The sequence below is a fragment of the Carettochelys insculpta genome, chromosome 5, assembly GCF_033958435.1.
Source record: "Carettochelys insculpta isolate YL-2023 chromosome 5, ASM3395843v1, whole genome shotgun sequence".
NCBI classification, from domain to species: domain Eukaryota; kingdom Metazoa; phylum Chordata; order Testudines; family Carettochelyidae; genus Carettochelys; species Carettochelys insculpta.
In genome coordinates, this window is record NC_134141.1 from 26,209,314 (window position 1) to 26,229,332 (window position 20,019).

The window sequence follows — 20,019 nt, forward strand, 5'->3', positions numbered from 1 at the left end:
TTTGAGGATATAATTTTTAGTATCGATGCTTAATTTCTGATGCGTATATTTCAGAACGCTTTGGATAGCCAGTGGGCTTCTGGCTTCATATAGCGACTTCATATGCTGCCCTTTTGGTGAACTTAATATGCATATATCTGACCCAGGGAATCCTTCTAAAGCCTTCTGCCTCCCCCATGGTCTCGGCCGGTTGGTAACCAGAGGTTCCTGAGTCTTAGAGAGAAAAGAAGCTGAATAAAGAAATAGGAAGCTTTAATAACTTTTCAAAGCAGAGTGGCAGAAATCCAGGTTCTCTGTAGACAGGAGAGAGAGAGAGAGCAAAGCCCATGTAGAACACAGCCCTAAGAAACCTATGTAGACAAGGTCACAGTGTGAGATTATTGTTTGTCTATTGATAAAGCATGTTCAGTAACCTAGTTAAGTGAGTAAATCTATTAATTGATATCTCATAATAATATCTACATTTGTATTGACCCTTGTCTTAATTGAGGTGAGTCGTATGACGGGGGGGGGGGGATGAGAGAATACATAAGGGTGGTAATAATTCATTGTTATTAGCATTGTTATTGTTGTTTGTTGTTTATTTCTATTACTATGGAACCTAGAGGCCCCAGCTCAGAATGGGGTGCACATTATTGTGCCAGGCATTGTTCTTACACATAGTGAAAAACAAACCTTGCCCCAAATACATTGCAATCTACACAGACAAGGTAGACCAAGGATAGAAGATATTTCCCTCATTTTATGGCTGGAAAACAGAGGGCTTGTCTACACTTGCAATGCTACAATGACACAGCTGGATGTGTCTACACTTCAGTGCAGATGCTACTAGGGGTTCTCCAATGGGGTAGTTAATCCCCCTCCCTGAAAGGCAGTAGCTAGGTTGATGGAAGAGTTCTTTCATCCGCTTAGCGCAATCTTTGGTGGGGATTTTGTCAGCTTAACTACAGCACTCAAGGTTTATATGTTTTTCACACAACTGAACAATGTAGCCATGCCAGTGCAGGTGCCAAGTATAAACAAGCCACAAACCACTGGAAGATTAAGTAACTTGTCCAGGATCACACAAAAAGACTGTGCCAGAGTCAGAAACTAAGCTAGACCTTGTTATTCCATGCCCAATGTCATAACTGTAAAACTGTCCTTCTTCTTATTAGCCTCTGATTAGGGCCCTACAAAATCGTGGTCCATTTTGGTCAGTTTCCTGCTCCCATGCAACTTGCTACAACTTCCTTTTGGGTCAGGACCCCCTGTTTGGGAAACCTTGGTTTCCCCCATGAAATTGGGATAGAATATGGTAAAAGTATTCAAAAGACCAGATTTCATGGCCAATTATGCCTTTTTTTTCACGGTTATGAATTTGGGAGGGCCCTGATGCAAATTCAGTCCCTGACTCAAATTGTTGAGGATCCACTCCAAACATACGTGTGCTCAAAGACACGTGAATGAGAGAGAAGTGAAGCTTGGACATCTGCAATAAATCTCCTTTATACAAAAATCTCTCCTTCTTGAGACCCAGATCAGTTTATGTGGCCTTGGCAAAGAGTTCTTAGGACTATTTCTGCAAGCACTGAGCATTCGCAACTCCTATTGACTTTGATGAGAAATAAGGGCACTCAGCACTCTGCAGGATCACTAATGCTGGGGGAAATCCCTCCTCTCGTTCACACAAGAGCAACCCAAGGAATTCAGTGTGGCTGCACTGGTATAAAATTTCATGGGGCTAGGAAAATTAGCCATTAGTAAGAGGAGCTATGTTAGCAATAAAAATGCTGGAGGCATCTCAGTGTTCCAGCATAATACTGTGTGTATGTGTTGATCTGCCACTTGAGGGTGCAGTTTCTTCACTCTAGAGCCAGACACAGTTTATTGAGGGAAGTTGCAGTGTCTTAAGTATGGAAACAAATTCATTTTTCTCAATTTGCAGTATAACTCAAGTGGTTCATACAAGTAGAAGGGCAAATACAAATTAGTATGAGTAGAATCAAATCTTTTAACTCACAGATTCTATCCAGCAAAACCAACAAACCAACCAAAAAGCATTCTGCAAGCTTTATACTCTTGCATTCTGGTATTGGCTGTGCCTACACTACTGTCCCCTTTTGAAAGGGGAATGCAAATTGGAAATGCAAATGAAGCACCAATTTACATATCTCGTGCTTCACCTGCATAATATCATTTTCGAAAGAGAGTCTTCTGAAAGAAAAGCAGCAGTGTAGATGGGGTTCTTTCGAAATAAAATCCCTCTTTCGAAAGCACCCTTCTTCCTAGTTTTTTCTTACAAAGTTATTTTTTTTTATTGAGGCAGCTAATTAATGTTTTGTGCTTGGGAGAGTCGTTCTAGGCCCAGCCTCTGCCTGGCTTCTGCTTTGAGCAGCAACGGTTCTGCCTCTCTTTCTGACTAGCCTGGAAGACAAGGTAATTCATTCCTAACTGTCTCTATTGGAAACTGCTCTCCTGTTTTGAGGAAAGGGTGGTAGCATATGCTAACCACTTATATATTTTAACTGGGGTGGGTGAGATTTTTTCACTACTTGACCTCCTTCCTTGTGCTCATGCTACTCATGAGATCTGAAGGGAGGAGGAAGAGGGAATCTTGTATCTTCACAGCTTCCATTGCTTTGCCCACTTTTTTGGGTGGTGGCACTTTTACTGAAACATGGCTCTGTTTGTTCTCTGTCTCATACTCCACGTTCCCTGTTAGAGGGATTTCTCTCTGACACTGTTTGCATAGTCAGCGTACTGGTGGCGGGGTGTGGGGAGGGGAGCTTTAAAGGACAGCTACCCTAACTTGTGTCATATTCCTGGGGCAGGGCACCCCACCATGCTAACAGCTTCATAGTCTCTCTCTGGGCTAGAAATTGCCCCCTTCCCGCTCCTCTTTTTGTGTATCAATCCTGGGGATCCTAGCACCACACTGGCTTGTCTCTTTTTCCATGGGATTAAACTGCCCAGTTTTATTCCTTGTTGTTTAAGAATGTGGGTCCCTGCTCTTATACTACACTCACAGGTCCTGCCATCAGAGGCCTCATTTATGTTTGTCGTTCTTGCCCCCTCTCTGCTTCTCTATAGACCTCTGGAAAGAATAGCATACATCAACTATTACTATTGGCAGAGTAGCTGTGACACTGCTATCCCAATTCTTGTTTTACTGTACAGAAATAGTTCTGCCAGTCCGTGTGCGTGTGTGTGTGTGTGTGTGTGTGTGTGTGTGTGTGTAAGGTTTCCTGAAGTTACTATGCTTTTTTATAGCAACGAAGGGTCCTGTGGCACCTTATAGACTAACAGAAAAGTTCTGAGCATGAGCTTTCGTGAGCACAGACTCACTTCTTCAGATGCTGGTTTTGGAAATCTGCAGGGCCAGGTATAAATAAGCCAGAGCAAGGGTGGGGATAACAAGGTTAACTCAGTCAGCAAGGGTGAGGATGCCCCGTCATCTCGGGCATTGGCACTCTCACTGAAGGACTGTCTGGTTATGTGGACTCTGTCCTCAGACCCTATGCCACCAGCACTCCCAGCTATCTCCGAGACACCACTGACTTCCTGAGAAAACTGCAAGACATTGATGACCTACCAGAAAACACTATCCTAGCCACCATGGATGTAGAGGTTCTCTATACCAACATCCCACACAAAGATGGAATAAATGCTGTCTGGAACAGTATCCCTGATGATGCTACAGAACATCTGATGGCTGAGCTCTGTAACTTTATCCTCACACACAACTATTTCAGATTTGGCGACAATATATACCTTCAAATCAGCGGCACAGCTATGGGTACCCGCATGGCCCCTCAATATGCCAATATTTTCATGGCTGACCTGGAACAGCACTTCCTTAGCTCTCGTCCACTAACACCCCGTCTCTACTTACGCTACATTGATGACATCTTCATCATCTGGACCCATGGGAAGGAGACTCTGGAGGAATTCCACGGGGACTTCAACAAGTTTCACCCCAACATCAACCTCAGCCTGGAACAGTCCACACAGGAGATCCACTTCCTGGACACCACGGTGCTAATACACGATGGCCACATCAATACCACCCTGTACTGTAAACCTACTGACTGGTACGCCTACCTTCATGCCTCCAGCTTCCATCCCAGACACACCACACGATCCATTGTCTACAGCCAAGCACTAAGATATAACCGCATTTGCTCCAACCCCTCCAACAGAGACAAACACGTACAGGATCTCTACCAAGCATTCTTGAAACTGCAATACCCACCAGAGGAAGTGAAAAAACAGATCAAGAGAGCCAGATGTGTGCCACGAAGCCTCTTACTACAGGACAAGCCCAAGAGAGAAACCGACAGAACGCCACTAGCCATCACCTACAGTCCTCAGCTAAAACCTCTACAGCGCATCATCAGGGATTTAGAACCCATCCTGGACAATGATCCCCCACTTTCACAGGCCTTGGGAGGCAGACCAGTCCTTGCCCACAGACAACCTGCCAACCTGAAGCAAATCCTAACCAGCAACTATACACCAGACCACAGTTGCTCTAACTCAGGGACCCATCCATGCAACAAACCTCGTTGCCAGCTCTGCCCACATATCTACACCAGCAACACCATTACAGGACCGAACCAGATCAGCCACACCATCGTGGGTTCATTCAGCTGCACATCTACCAATATAATTTATGCCATCATGTGCCAGCAATGCACCTCTGCTATATACATCAGACAAACTGGACAGTCTCTACGTAAAAGAATAAATGCACACAAATCAGATATCAGAAATGGCAATATACAAAAACCCGTAGGAGAGCACTTCAATCTCCCAGGCCACACAGTAGCAGACTTAAAAGTAGCTATCCTACAGCAAAGAAATTTCAGGACCAGACTCCAAAGAGAAATTTCTGAGCTACAATTCATCTGCAAATTCGATGCCCTCAGCTCTGGCTTAAACAAAGACTGTGAATGGCTGGCTAAATACAGAAGCAGCTTCCCCTCCCTTGGTGTTCACACCTCCACATCAACTGATGGTAGTAAGCCTCACCCTTGCTGAGTGAGCTAACCTTGTTATCCCCACCCTTGCTCTGGCTTATTTATACCTGGCCCTGCAGATTTCCAAGACCAGCCTCTGAAGAAGTGAGTCTGTGCTCACGAAAGCTCATGCTCAAAACTTTTCTGTTAGTCTATAAGGTGCCACAGGACCCTTCATTGCTGTTACAGATCCAGACTAACACAGCTTGACACTATGCTTTTTTTATGTGCTAAAATAACAAATCAGTGAATTCGGTTATATATGTTACTTAGAATAACACAAACCATGGAAAAAATGAAAGTCTCGTAATCCAGTGACACAAGCATCCCTCTTGAATATAGCTTGTGTGTCACAGTGCTTTCATCACACCAGACATGCCATGAGTGACTGCATTAGTTGTGTAATATATGACTGGTGAAAAAATATACCGTGCAACATGACGATCAATGTTCAGTCAAGATAGTTAGCTGAGAAACTGAATAAAACGAGCATCTTCATAAACTTCATGAGGAAGCATAATTCTAAGAAACGTCTCTAAACACTTTTAAAAAATCAGATGCACTGCTCTAAAAATGTCTGAGCTTTATTTCAGTACCTTAAAATATTTAGTTAATAGCTAGGGTTTGCAGATCCACAACATTTCTGTTAGGAGCAAGTTAGTAGGTAAATGTCATATTCGCACTACAATAAAAGGATTTCTGAAGAACTATTCAGTGTCTTAGCCACACAGTATGTTAAAAATATAAAAACTATGGAACTAGCTTTTTTGAACATTTGCCTTCTAAATTAAGACAGAAATTCTAGGAGCATATCTGAATTTATACTGCATAGATCACCAATAAAATATTTTAATCCTCAGAATATATTTCATATCCTGCTATGTACTGATAATGTTGTGTTCTGTCTTGTGAAAGAATTCATTCGTTTCTTCCTGATTCCATTGATCTTCAGCTGTCTGGCTAGTTTGCTTTTTGGCCTAACCTGTGTAGCCAAAAAATAAAATAAAACAAAACAACAACAATGCAGTGTGCTTAAAATAAGAAATTACAGAAAGAGAGTTAATACAAGTCATATATAAAATATGCAGGGGAATTACAGTTTCCCTTTCCATAGGATCTAATTCAGCCTCAGTCTTCCAGAAATACATAAGAATTAAATGATTCCATGAATCAACAAGCATAGCGCTCCATTCTTTTGGCAGGCAGAAGGGTCTAATGGTTGGAACTTGAGACTGAGAACCAGCAACATCTGTATTCTAAATCAGCTGTGGCCCTGACTTCCTGCACAACCATAGGCAAGGGGCTGCATCCCATCTGTAAAATTCCTGGCGTGCATGAATGTTACAAGGGTCAATTATATTTATACAGTACTTTGAAGATTAGTGTCTGGTATTAGTATTGTTTGAATTGCCATCTCCTGGTGCCAAGAATTTTGGCAGACCTCTTGTCTTTCATCTACCTTTTAGGTAAAACATATCATATCACCAGTGTTGCCCCTATAACAGGTAATGGCACTGAGGTAGGGCCCCTCTATTTGTAAAGTTTGTATAGCATCTAGCATAATGAGTTCCTAGATGCTACCACAATACGTACAAATAAATAATATTAATAATAATGTTGTCAGTTCAGTGGAGTGCTGTTTTCTTCCCAACTTAAAATGAAGGCCAGCAGCGAGAAGGTGAACAGGGAAGGAAGGTTATGCAGAACCTACCTTTTTCAGTAACGTTTGAATGAGCACATCTTGTGCACTAATTTGGTCTTGCTGCAGCTCCACTTCATTAAGTAACTCATCAATTCTTATGCTTTGCACTTGCACAGAAGACTAAGGAGAAGAAGTGGGATGGGGATGAAAAGAAAAGAACAGATGACTCTGAAGCTGCAAAAATCTTCATGTTCCAAGGTTTGATAGTAAAATACAAGGGCATGTTCAGTGTGGTTTTTTTTTTTTTAAGCTGGAGGAAGTATCAGAACTAGAGTAGAATGTGTATTTTATTGGCAAATCATGTAGTGCCCAATCAGACAAAGTTCTCAATGAAGCCGGAATAAGGATTGTAGATTTTGTCTCTCTTTCAGTTGTACATGACTGACTTTTTGACTACTGTTTAGAATAATAATTAGTAGTTATCAAGCTATACAATGCACAAAAATAAAGACAGCTCATACCTGGAACAGCTTACACGCAATCACATAAGCCTTAAAGAAAGAAAAAAATGCAGAGGAAAACAAACTAGCCTGTTTTCAGCTCATATGGTAATAGTATTCTGGATTTTAAAAAAGTCCTATGTCTGATATTTCCACTTTTAGTGAGAATTGGTGTAAGTGAATAAATAATCATGGAAAAAAATAAGGTAAGAAAATCAGCTGTTTAAAAACTCCAGTTACTTACCATAATATCAGTCATATTCACTGAAGTACTGCTCTTACTCCTGTAATTTAGGGCGTTCTCTATTTTATCCTCTAAAAACTCCAGCTTGGTGTTGAAAGTCATTTTGTAGTGTGTCAATTCAGCAAGTTGGTTCTGAAGCTCTGCAGAGAGCCTGCACAGAACTTGGTTCCTAATTTCTAGTAGATGAGTTTTCTCCCTAAGACCATTTCCCAGTCTCTTACTTAGGCTGACCTGCTCCAGTAATTCTAACAAGGAGTTGTTAAACATGTTGAGCTGTTGAAAGATAGAGTTAATTTGCTCTTTGGTTTGGTCTACCTGCTCTTTTAACCCCGCTCCAAGCTTCAAGACACCTTGAGAGAGCATGTGGATCTCCTTGCTGGAATGATGAAAGTGACCCCCTGGCATTTCATTCTTGCTTGATGCATTGTTTCCTTTTGTTGCACTGTATAGAGAATGGGCAATACCCAGAAGGACCAAAAGAAATATTTTGTACATTGCAACTTGTAAAGATTTTTAGCTTCTGACAGATCTGCCTGCCTGAGCTAAGAAAAGTTTCCAAAGGGACCACTTTGAACGTCTCAGCACAGAGGAAGGAAATGTGAATGTGATCAACAATTAGAGCAAAGTATTTTCAAATTCCACAGGTTAACCCCTAACCTCCTATTGCAATTAAAGTGAAAGTCTGAGAGTGAGTTTAAATAGGGGGTGCTGGAGGTTTAGTGATGATTTAAATTCCAAAATATTTTGTGTTGAACTTATATAAATCAGAAACATCCTGGGAAAAAAGAGATACTGAAGCCTGTGACAGGATGTATCATTATCACACAATACATATAACTACACAGGAACATGTTATCAGTATTTTGGGAAGTTCTAGATTACAGTAAATGACATGTACCTACAAGGATAGTGTTACTTATTAAATTTAGAAGGCCAAATTATTGTATCATAATTATCAACACTCTCAAAAATGAGGGCTATTTAAGGCACATTTTCAAGAAACTCCTTTTGTTGTCTTTCAAGTATATTGTCTGCTGTAAGTTGAAGTTTAAAGTCACGATCATCTGAAATGTAACCCTTTGCTTCATTAATAAAGATTTAATTTGATTAGATTTGGAGGTAGATTGTTAGAAGAGGGAGGGAGAAACATTGTTCTTCTTGTCCTCTGATAATAGAACAAGAATCAATAAATTGATTAAATTAAAAAAACTGCTTAAATTGTAGCAAGGGATGTTTAGGTTGGACATTAGAAAAAATGTCCTCTCTGTCTGGGTGGTTAAGTACTGTAAGAAATTGCCTAGGGAGGTTGTGAAATCTCTAGCATTGGAGATGTAAAAGCAGGTTAGACAAAGACCTACCAGAGATGGTCTAGGTAATGCTTTGTCCTCCCATGAGTGCAGAGAACTGGTCTAGGTCACCTCAAGAGACCCCTTCTAATCTTGTGATTCTAGGTCAACCCCTCTGCTGCTGCAGTTGGAGAGATCCCAGACCCTGAGATCACAATAAGTTGTGGCTCCACAAACATTCTCTCCATACCAGTCCATGAAATTCCCTATTCCTCCAGGCGAGTTACACAGTGTGCAAGGCAAAGCACCATTGTATTTGGACAGGGTAGCACAGCTGATCTCTCTTCAGAGGGTCCTCCAACCCAGGCCAGTGTTGCGTAAGAGTTCTTTCTGTGAATTGGTGGTTTTACTGAGGAACTCTAATTAACTTAGATTTGTATTAACTTTTATGTTGGTGCCTTTAGTAAATATTATCATGCAGACACAATATAACATTTTTTGTTATTACCTTGGCCATTGTTTTGCTCCTCTTTTACAATAAAACATCTTCTCCACAGTTGAGAATTTATATTGCTTTGACACTGACTTGCACAGACATTGCTCTACTGTAATTTTTGTCCTTGTAACATGGTGGCCAAACACTAGCACTGAACCCAACTCAAACATCAGACTTCTGTCTGAAAATGTACCTGCTATAGTTACAAATCACATCTAAAATTGCTAAAACTGAAAGGCGTTAGAGAAACATATGTTCTTTGGCTTTAACTATGTGTTTAACTTTTACATAATTAGGCTTTGCTTTTCCTCTAGTCAGTCAGTTGGTTTTCCTAGTTGATTTGTCTTTTGTTTTTTCTGTGTGTTGAGGTTTTACATACAGCAACCAAGGAGAGAAAAGCATTTACAAAAATAGAAAAATGGAGTTGACAATAAACAAACCAGCAGGAAGACAAAAGAGAAGGTGTAGTACCTGAAACTGCTTGCATCTTTCTTGAAAAGTTTTAGAAATCAAGATCATGGTTTAACATTATCTTGAGAACAGTAGTTGAATCATGCTATCCCCCATTCATTTGTATGTGAAACTATCATAACTGAAAAATAGTTGAGATCCCATTAAGGATTTTTAAACAGCATAAAAAACTCCTAAAGTGATGAAATCTGGGATGGGAGGTGGTTGTTTTTAATTAAACTACATTCTATCTCAAGTCTCTTGTTGGTCTGTGTTTGGGGATAAAAGACAACGGTTTTGCCTTTCAAGAACAATTCTGTGAAGGAAGCTTGGAAGAAGGGTAACATTTATGTTAAAGTTCATCCCTTATGTTAAAGCTGAGATTATAATTATTTGGCATAAGCAGTCCAGTCAAGCCAAGTCACAGCATTCTTATCAGTGATGTTCAAGGCACAAAGAGCTCCAGGAAGTTGAGTCATTTGCATCTCTCAACGATCCCTGTCATAGTTTGGGGCTGCCCACATGGACACAGTGGGCATTGCTGAGATAATAAACCCAAATAGAGATGTTTATAGTGGCAATGCTAACTCAGTTTTTAACAACAGTGTTGCTTATATAATGCTGGCAAAATAGAGGAACAATTTACACTACAGCAGCATGAAGATAACATCCGTCAACTAGAAACAAACGTCAGTGGCTGTAGCTGACTAAATTTCAGTGTTCTACCCTTCAGAAATGCTCCATCCTGGAGGTTGCCAGGTAAGGCATGCCTTACAACAATTAATCTCCCCAAAAAGCACTCACAAAAATAAAAAGAATGAGAGAAAAATGCATATTTTTAAACAGAATGTGCCAGATTCTGACCCTCTGATATAGCTCCTTTGCACCATCCCTTTGTACACGCACTCAGCTGCACTTCATCGAGACCTCTCTAGCCTTAGCGGCCATCCAAGAGATGTAAATGAGAGCACAGAGGTTGCACTAGCCCCTGGCTGCTCTGAAGATTGGAAAGAGTAAGAGATGATGCACGAGCACTATTCATACTTCATGCCCCTGAAGACTCCCTGAGGAACAGGATTGCAATCTCTCATCCTCCATTATATCTCTTTTTGGAGTTTGGGGTGTTTGTGATGTGTTTATCTCCCCCCTGCCCACCATAGGCCCTACAGCAATGCAGATGGCAGCATTCAAAAGTGGGCTTTTTGGAGGGATTTGTCTGCTTTGTTTTTGAGACATAGAAACAACATATAAATTCCTTGCCCTGCTGAAGTCTTGCCATTCATTTTACTGGGCCGAGGAGTTCACCCAACATGCCAAATGCCATCTTCAAGTATGTGCTTGTGTCTCTCCTTAAAGTCAATGGGAGCCAGGTGCATGATCTATGTGCCACTAAAATAATTTTTTTTATAAAACGTAAAGATAAAAACCATCTAGCCTCCCTTTTATATATGTAGTGCAACTCAGGACTTGTACACAGCCATCTCCCTCTGGGCAGCTTCATTTGCTGGCAAGACCTGAGCAGGTAGTGGATATATTTAGTACTGCAGTCTGAGCTGGTGTCTGCTGTTTAGAGCCCTAAAAAGTGGCCAACGTTTGCATGAACTGGAGTTAACATTCATTTTAATTCAAGCAATGCTGGTGTTTCATGTTAATAGTCAAACAAATGAATTAACAAAAGACAACAGTGTTTTAAGTGAATTCAGGTATAAAAGGTGAAGTCAGAAGGAACTGTGTTAGTGGGTCCCTGCCCCATTTGGATCAGAGGGAGACCACACTGCCTGATTATGCTGTCAGCGTTGTGCTCCATGGTTAGGAGAGTTCGTAGAGTAGGCATAGGGTTCCAGCCTTCCCAACAGGCTTAACTTCCAAGCAGTCACTAGATCCTTGGCCCTCCGGCCAGGGGCAGTCACTGAGCAGACTCGAAGCTGTAGTTCCTAGGCAGGGGGAGCACAGGCAGATAGGCTACTGTGTGACTTTCAGGCAGAGCTTTCAGGCAGACTCTGTCAAAGTCTACATCATGACCCTCAGCTGAAGTGGGGAGCGCAGGCAAATAGCTTGTAGAGCTACAGTGGAGAAGGCACCACCCCAGCAGCAGGGTAGTAGAGGCTGGGAAGCACAAGCCTGCCCAGCTCCATTGCATACCAGCTAAGGGTCCTAATTGTGGTGCCGTGTCCTGCTACCAGGTCAGCGGAGACCCTCTTGAAACACCCTGACCCACTGTCAAACACACCCCCATTAAACAAAACGCCAGGGCTGATTCCTACCTGAGTTCCAGATCAGGTTCCTACCATTCAGATATTTGGCCTCAGGAAGTTCCTCCTTGATGTCAGGCTTCTCCAGGGTCCAGGATGCCATCTGACTTGGCAGCAAGAAGGAGAACATGTCTGTCTCCTTCCTCCAGCTGGGCTAGGATGTCCACTTCTTGTACTTCCTGCCCTGTCTCTCCACTTAGTGTGTGCAGAGCAAGCGCAGTTTGGTGCTGCCCATCCAGGTGTGTGTTTAGGGAGGTTCTTCCAGCGCTGGTGGAGGGCAACTACACCTCCTCACTACAGGCTTCAAGCAAATTAAAGTGCAGCCTTGCCTCTGAAAACCTAAAACGTAATTCAGCAAGGTACAGGCTTTGGTCAAGATGTTTTTTCTGACCTACTTTCAGTTTCTAGTGACATCAGCCCATTGTTGGTTGAAGCACCCATTTGTCTCAGTGTGCAAGAGCTCTGTTCCTTGGTTTCTATCGAGTGATAGATGCAAAAAAGCTGTTCTTTCATTCCTATTTGCAAATGGGATTTCAATTGTTTTTCATTCCACCATGTTTAAGTTCTATAGGAAACAGGTCAATAACTGGTTTACCTCCCCTCTGGGAAGGAACATCTTTCTCTCTCCTGGTTGGGTATAGATGCCAGGTTCTCTCCTCCACAACTTCTTAAGGTGAAGTTTGCCTCCCTCCTTTATTAGCTTGATGGCTCTGTTTGCTTTCTCATTGTCTTTCTGAGTACTTTGGAAATAACTCCCATGTGGGGAACCCACATTCCTTTGACTGAGAAGACCTGGTTTGCCTGATTTCAAGGTTTTAGTCAGTCATAATCCTAGCATATGTCCATGATTTTTAATTTCTGCTGCACACACTCATCACAGATTAATATTAATGATCAATGAGCGATTTGTTTTCCAAGGATGCCTGTTGTACAAAGATTATTACACGAGTGCGTAGAGTATGAAAGTGGGGTGCTTAGGGCCTGAGAGGGCCATATCCGAGTCCTTGTTTCTCACCCTGCATCAGGGCAGCTTGTGCCCTGTGTGATGTGCCTGTGCTCAGGAGAGTGCTAGATGTGCCATGTGTATCTGGCTCCTGCACAGTGGGAGGAAGCTCCACATGCCTTTCGCCTCCTGACCTTGCACAGACTCACCAGGACTTGCCACAATCTGTTCATTTGTCAGTGCAAGATGTTTAGTACCAAAAGCTGCCCTTCAGTGTCCCAAGTTCTGAGGGGGTTGTGCAAACGTGAGGCCAGTGGAGATTTATGAGGATAAAGGGGTCAGAAGCTGGCCCTTATCTACATACTTGCTGGAGTAATTCCTACATTGGCACCTCCTCATATACATAGCCAGCAGAGAGCTCTCTGTTTACATGTGATATTACACATCTTTCATCTTAAGTCCCAGCTAAATGTAAAATCTAGCCCTCAGGGTCATTATGTGGATTTGTGACACCTTCTATACAGCTGCGGACCCATAAACCAATGAACAGATTACACAGTCTCCCCTCTGTGTTTTTTATCTCTGACAGATGTCACATTGATAATATCCTTTGTTTAATAAGTCATTCGCCCAAGCATAATTCAATAGAAGTTATCTATATATTTTGCACTTTACTTAGCTGTTTCCTAACATCGTGCAGGAGAGAACATAGCTGAATGGAAATTGCTTATAAAAATGTTAGTGGTAGATTGCATTCTTCTGTGAGACTTGACGCACAGTGAATTGAAAGGCAAGTCGTGCACTAGTTTTTTCTGCTAAGCCATGCTGCAGTCCAGCTAGCATGTCGTAGCAGAAAAGCCATCCTGGGATGTGCCGTATTTTCACTGTGAATCCTGCTACAGCTCACCAAGTACTGCAGGCCTAAGCACTGCAATGCATGGTGATAAACAGAGCTAAGTGTTCTATGTCTCGATTTATTTGTACCAAAAGAATAATAATACAGATTGTTCCTCCATGGTCTGGCACCCTTGGGACCTGAGTAGTCCGGTATGAAGGGATTTGCTGGAACAAGGGAGATAGGGCCTGCAGGCTGCTCTTGGGGGCTGCCAGCCTGCTGGGTGGGCTTCCCTCAGGACCAGCACCAGCTCCCTGCCAGATGAGAGAGTGTGGGATGAGAGGGTTTCAAGGTCTTATCCACAAAAGCTCAATAAATTTGTTAGTCTTTAAGATGCTACATGACTGCTTGTTTTGTGTTTCAACCTGTAGTAATAACAATAATTTTCATCTCTTATATATAGCAGTGTTCATCAATTAATCTTAAACTCTTCCAAGGTCTGTAATATATTTTAATTCACAAAAGCCTCTGTGATATGGGCAACTACTTTCATGCCCCCTATAAAATGGGGAACTGAGGCTTGGAGAGACTATAGAGAAGTCAGACTACACTCCCTTGATGGCAGCTTCTAGAATATATTCAGTTCTCTTTCCCACCCCCAAGCACACATATAAATATTTATTGCAGATGCTTAGGTAGTGCAGAGTAAAGTAAAGACACACCTGAACCCGGTGGGATGAGCCCAGATACATACTCGATCTGACTCTCCACAGCCCAAGCAATGCCTCCCGCATCACCTCTGCTATTTTGTGTGGCACAGAGCTGTTGGAGTATTTCCCTGCTGCAGAGAAGGGCTCCAGCAGTGATATAGGTCTCTGGCAGAGGGGAGGCTCAGGCAGCTTCCTGGTACTGGAACCCCTGTTCCAGAACCTTGCCTCAGTGAAAGGTACTGGCAGCAGGGAGCTGGCAGACTTTTTCTTCACAGGGTCTCCCTCACCCTAGAGCCTTTCACTCTGTAGCTACGTCTACACGGGGATGCTACATCGAAATAGCTTATTTCGATGTAGCGACATCGAAATAAGCTATTTCGATGAATAGCATCTACATGTCCTCCAGGGTTGGTGCCGTCGACGTTCAACATCGGTGTTGAGCAGCACCACATCGAAGTAGGCGCTGCAGGGAAGCGTCTACACACCAAAGCAGCCCACATCGAAATAAGGGTGCCAGGAACAGCTGCAGACAGAGTCACAGGGTGGACTAGCACTTCCGGGGCAACAGCAAGCTGCTCCCTTAAAGGGCCCCTCCCAGACACACTTGCACTAAACAGCACAAGATCCACAGAGCCGACAACTGGTTGCAGACCCTTTGCATGCAGCATGGATCCCGAGCTGCAGCAGCAGCAGCCAGAAGCCCTGGGCTAAGGGCTGCTGCACATGGTGACCATAGAGCCCCGCAGGGGCTGGAGACAGCGTCTCTCAACCCCTCAGCTGATGGCAGCCATGGCGGACCCCGCTATTTCGATGTTGCGGGACATGGATCGTCTATACGTGCCCTACTTCGACGTTCGACGTCGAAGTAGGGCCCTATTCCTATCTCCTGTTGGGGATAGCGACTTTGACGTCTCGCTGACTTACGTCGATTTCAACTTCGAAATAGCGCTGGCCACGTGTAGATGTGGCGGGTGCTATTTCGAAGTTGGCGCGGCTACTTCGAAGTAGCCGGCTTGTGTAGACGTGGCTTGTGTGTAGCTGCCTGTTCCCAGCAGTTTGTGGTATAGACATATCTTAAGTGACTTGCCCAGAGTCACACAGGAAGCCCAGGAAGCTCTTACATGTGTGCTGCAAGCACAGGGCCATTCTTGCATGAACATTTTCTCAGGAAAATCCCCAGTTTTTAACCAGCCTAAGTGACACCGATATGTATGTTAATGCTGAGCATTTTTATATGCCATTTAAGATTGCAACAGTTACAAAGAGGGTATAAGAAATGGTGGCTGCTGTTCTAAGCTTTATGGGATACTTTTTGCTCCTCTTAATGCTGGCTAAGCGGTTCAGAGTCTGCAGTTTTAGCCTGAGATTTTGCTCTGGTAAGCCAGTACTAATTTTGTTCCCACTGTGCTAGTTCCTGCATTGGACAGGCAGAATGAAACATGTGACATACAAAATCATGTAAATCAAGGTCAATCTATATCACAGATTGACAACGCTTTGCAGAATCCTCCCCCGAGCTGTTAGATCATCATAAAAACTACTTTCACGACAGCCATGTCTCCCTTGAGGCTTTCCTCAGAATGGGATTGTGCCCATATAACTGAATGGTGAATTTGGCCCACTCAGTGGTATAAAGTGAATATTGTTCTACCAGTATGTATGTGGAGATGTAATATTTTTTTGCAAGGCACTCAATATTATGCCAGCCCCACTGAAATCACAGGCAGTTTTGCCACTTACTTCCCCAGGACTAGTATTTTACCCTTGGATTTTGAAGTCTCCTTAAGTGCCCTTGGGCTTTGATACCACATTCTTCTTCCAGTCTGATGTCCTGTAAAGACAATGGGGCTTTGTGCAGGTGCAGTAGTCTGCCTAGGTAGAGAAGCTTGCAAGATATGGGGCTTAGTTAATTGTAAAAGGATATTGCAATTCCAGGAGGGAGTTATATTTTTTAAAAAATAGACGTGTATAAAGATTTGTGTAAAGCAATTTGCAAACCAGATGCTAAGAATTACAGGTTGAAAAAATATTAAAGTGCTATTTAACCTGCTGTTGCTAGTGAGTTGTTACAGTGGTGGCAAATGTGAAACAGAGTTGTGGAGTTTATTAGGTGAATATTTTTTTGCAATCTCTGACGATATCCTTCATTCAAAGCCAAGTTCTCTGTAGCAGAGAAGCAACAGCCTATCCAGAAATGCTTGTGTTAAGAAGTTCTTATAAGTTTTTTTCCCTGTTTAACATTTGCTGAAAAAGTAAAGTAGGCTCACTTTCCTGAACAGAGATTTGTACTTTTCATTGTATAAGGTAGAAATGGTCATTTATTGTGGGATCAGCACATTTTATTGCATGGAAGTGGTCTTCATTTGTTTCCATATCAAATTGCCTTCTAATAAGCTGTATCACTAGGTTCTGGAATGCTAGAGGTATGAAGGATTAGCTGAAACGCAGTGTACTTGAACTTTCCCTTCCTTGGCAAGGAAAGCTTCAAATGCTAGCTCTGAGTGTTGGTGGGTGGTTTTATTTATTTATTGGCCAGCAATTATAAAAGCAGACAGGCAGACAGACAGATGCTGTCTAAAGAAAGAATAATGTAAAATAATAGAAAAAAATAAGTGAAGTAGATTACTGCAACTGGGGCATCCAGGTTTTTGTAGTGATCTAAACAAAACACCTGGATCTAAAAGTTTGTTGGTTTGAATCAAATACCTAGTAAAACACAAAGCCAAGTGAGATTTTTTTTTATAGAAATCAGTGAAACTCTTCTAAATCTCTCCTCTTCACAGCTTCCTTCCCCACAAACGGTACATGCTCCGTTTTTTCCCTGTGACCATTTACCCTCCTATTTATCACCTTCTGCCGTCTTCAGTGGGCATCTGGATGGTTCTTGGCCCTCTTAGAGCTTCAGGCATCATCAGATAACACATTGCTGCCCTGTATAGGAAGATAATCTACTATATATTTGAGTTTGTTAGTTTGCTCAATAATTCTTCCTAAATGGTAAGAACTAGGACCACCAATTTTGGCATGCGGCTTCCTTGTATCATAACTTAAAGTAACGTAAGGGTTTGGTTGTTCCAGGAAAATGGCAGGTGCCTGGAATGGGATTACTCCTCATAAACCATGCAGAAGAGAGACAGAATCATCAGGCAGGTGAAGGGGGTTGTCTTGGCATGCATTACAGCCTCCAGGAGTGCCCCAGCCCCAAGCCTCCCACCTCTCAGGAGCCCATTAGCCAGATTGAGGTGGGGCTGAAGCTCCCCTTTCGCAGATTCCTGTGGGGGCATTCCTGGTTGTTTCCCTTCATCAGAGATCCAGGGGAAAGTGCACAGTTTGCTGCATTCCTCACTCTGGCTGGGGAGTGCCAGGGGCAGATGAACCTGGACCTATCCAGGTGGAGGACATGGAGCTGTAACTGCCATGGGGAGGGGCTTCTAACCTGGCCCCACACTTCTTTGGCGAGAGAGGGCTGGCGTAGTCCTCTTTGCTGGGGGCAGCCTGTGTACTGAACACCTCCTCCCTGCCCCATCCCAGAGCAATGATATAAATTAAATGTGTACATTTTCATTTTATTTTCCAAAAACACAAAAATGAATCAAGGTAAGGATTGGACCAATGTTGGGTAAAATACATACACACACACACAGAGAAAGAGAGATATTTGTTTTAATTGTGGGCTGGTAGTCTCCCATCCTTCCATAAGGCATATTAGTTAAGGGTCTTCTGAGAAGAGTGGTGGGAACAAGGGTCTTCCTTGGTCCCCATTCTCCAGGACTGGTGACAGTTGTTCTTTCTGTCTGTCTGTCTGTCTAGCAAGCTAACTAATATAGGTATGTCAATTCTGTGGTATCTTATTTGTTCTCATGTGAGAATGGAATTTTTCTTAGGCCCAAGCACTCTGCTTGTCTCTCGGCACTAGAAGGAATGGGCTGGGACACAGGCTACGGTTGGAAGAATGAGACAATGCCAAAGGCACAATTTATCTTTGGAAATACCCACAAAACATGGGTTCCTCTACTGGGCAGCACCAAAATCTTACCCTTTTCCAACAAGCTGAATAGTGAGAAAGAGAACGCTCAAAGTCTTCTGTCTGCAGGTGGAATTAGAGTGGTATGAGAAGAAGAACTGAGTCAGATATCATGCCAAATATTTTGTTCTTCAAAAGTAAATAATTGTGCATTACTCATTTATTTTTCCTTTCCTCTGCTTCCAGAAATCTCCTTTATGTTTACCCACAGAGACTGAATTTTGCTAATCGACTGGCCTCTGCAAGGAACATTACCATTAAGATTCAGTTTATGTGCGGAGAAGATGCTTCCTGTGCAATGCCGGTAATACAGACAAACTAACAGGATCAGCCATTTGTGGGACAAACACAGTTAGTTGCAGGTTCAACAAAGCGTGCGAAGGGTTAACATTCAGCCTTGTACTTTGCACACAGCTACGATTTTTTGTGGGCTTCTCAGGGAAGCCAGATTGGCTTTTATCACAGTGCTCATGCAGTTCACACCAGGAAGTAGCGCTAAAGGACTGAGGAACAGCAGACAAGACCTGTAATTAGAGTGGAACAGGAACACCTCCTCTGTTTTCCAGTCCTTCATGTGTTACATGAAAGAGTAAACACTCTGTCCCTTCTGTTTAGAAAAGAATAATGTTGCCTCCTAGATTGGTGCCACGTTGGAAGCTCTCTGCCAGGAAATCCACAGAGGTTCAGAAACCTGTTAAGAATGTTGAACAGTAACAGAGAGTGATAGTCCATCTCCCATGCAACAAATTGTGGGTACTTGGAATACACAGATATCTGGCTTGTCCATACACAGCACTGAGAGTTAAACCTGTGACCCTGACACTGGAACAGAAAACAGATCCACAGTGAGACAGGATTGGTAAACATCTTTGTGTGCAGATAACTTTGCCATTCAGCAGCCCTAGACATCTCAGTGTGAGAGAGAGAGAGACTGCAACCTTAGTGTTCTTTTAACATTTTCTCTTAGATGTTTAAATAGGATTTTTTTTAAAAATGATTCAGTTGTGTGTGTTCTATTTTTTTATCAGTATGTTGTCATGAACAGACTGTGTAATATATGTGTGCTCCATTCTTGACAACCTGCTACTAGAAAATAAAATACTATCATTTTTCAATATTTAAATATTTCTTAAGTTATAAAAAAATTGGTAGCTCTTTTCCTGATCACAGTTGCTTTTATTTTTGAATACAGATCATTTTTGGAAAGTCTTCAGGCCCAGAATTTGTGCAAGAGATTTGTACAGCTGTCACATATCATAACAAGTATGTGCACTATTATTAATATTATTTTATTGCATATTAAATATAAGTCATGTGCTCAAGAATGCTTTTAACCGTACATAACTGTTTCAAATACTTAAAAACCTACAAAGTTGATTCGTGACGTTTCATATTTTTCTGTTTCCAAACATTTGCTGCTTTGAGGGTTTCTCACATTCAGGCTATGTCTACACTAGCACCCTCCTTTGAAAGGGGGATGCTAGTGAGACACTTTGGGATATACTAATGAGGCACTGCAATGAATATGCAGCTCCTCATTAGAATAATAGCAGCCATGGCACTGCAAAAGTGCCGCTTTCGATTGCGTGCAGTTCGTCTGCATGGGGTCTTATTTGAAAGGACCCGCACACTTTGAA

At 42.5% G+C, this 20,019-nt stretch overlaps 1 protein-coding gene across 1 annotated transcript in view; it reads left to right on the forward strand.

The window, feature by feature from the left end:
* DOCK8 (dedicator of cytokinesis 8) overlaps positions 1-20,019 on the forward strand; it is a 113,237-nt gene that overhangs the window by 36,952 nt on the left and 56,266 nt on the right. The window contains exons 14-15 of the mRNA XM_074994083.1: positions 18,569-18,686; positions 19,575-19,645. Of these exons, the coding sequence (XP_074850184.1) occupies positions 18,569-18,686; positions 19,575-19,645 (189 nt within the window). The remainder of the gene's footprint in view (positions 1-18,568; positions 18,687-19,574; positions 19,646-20,019) is intronic.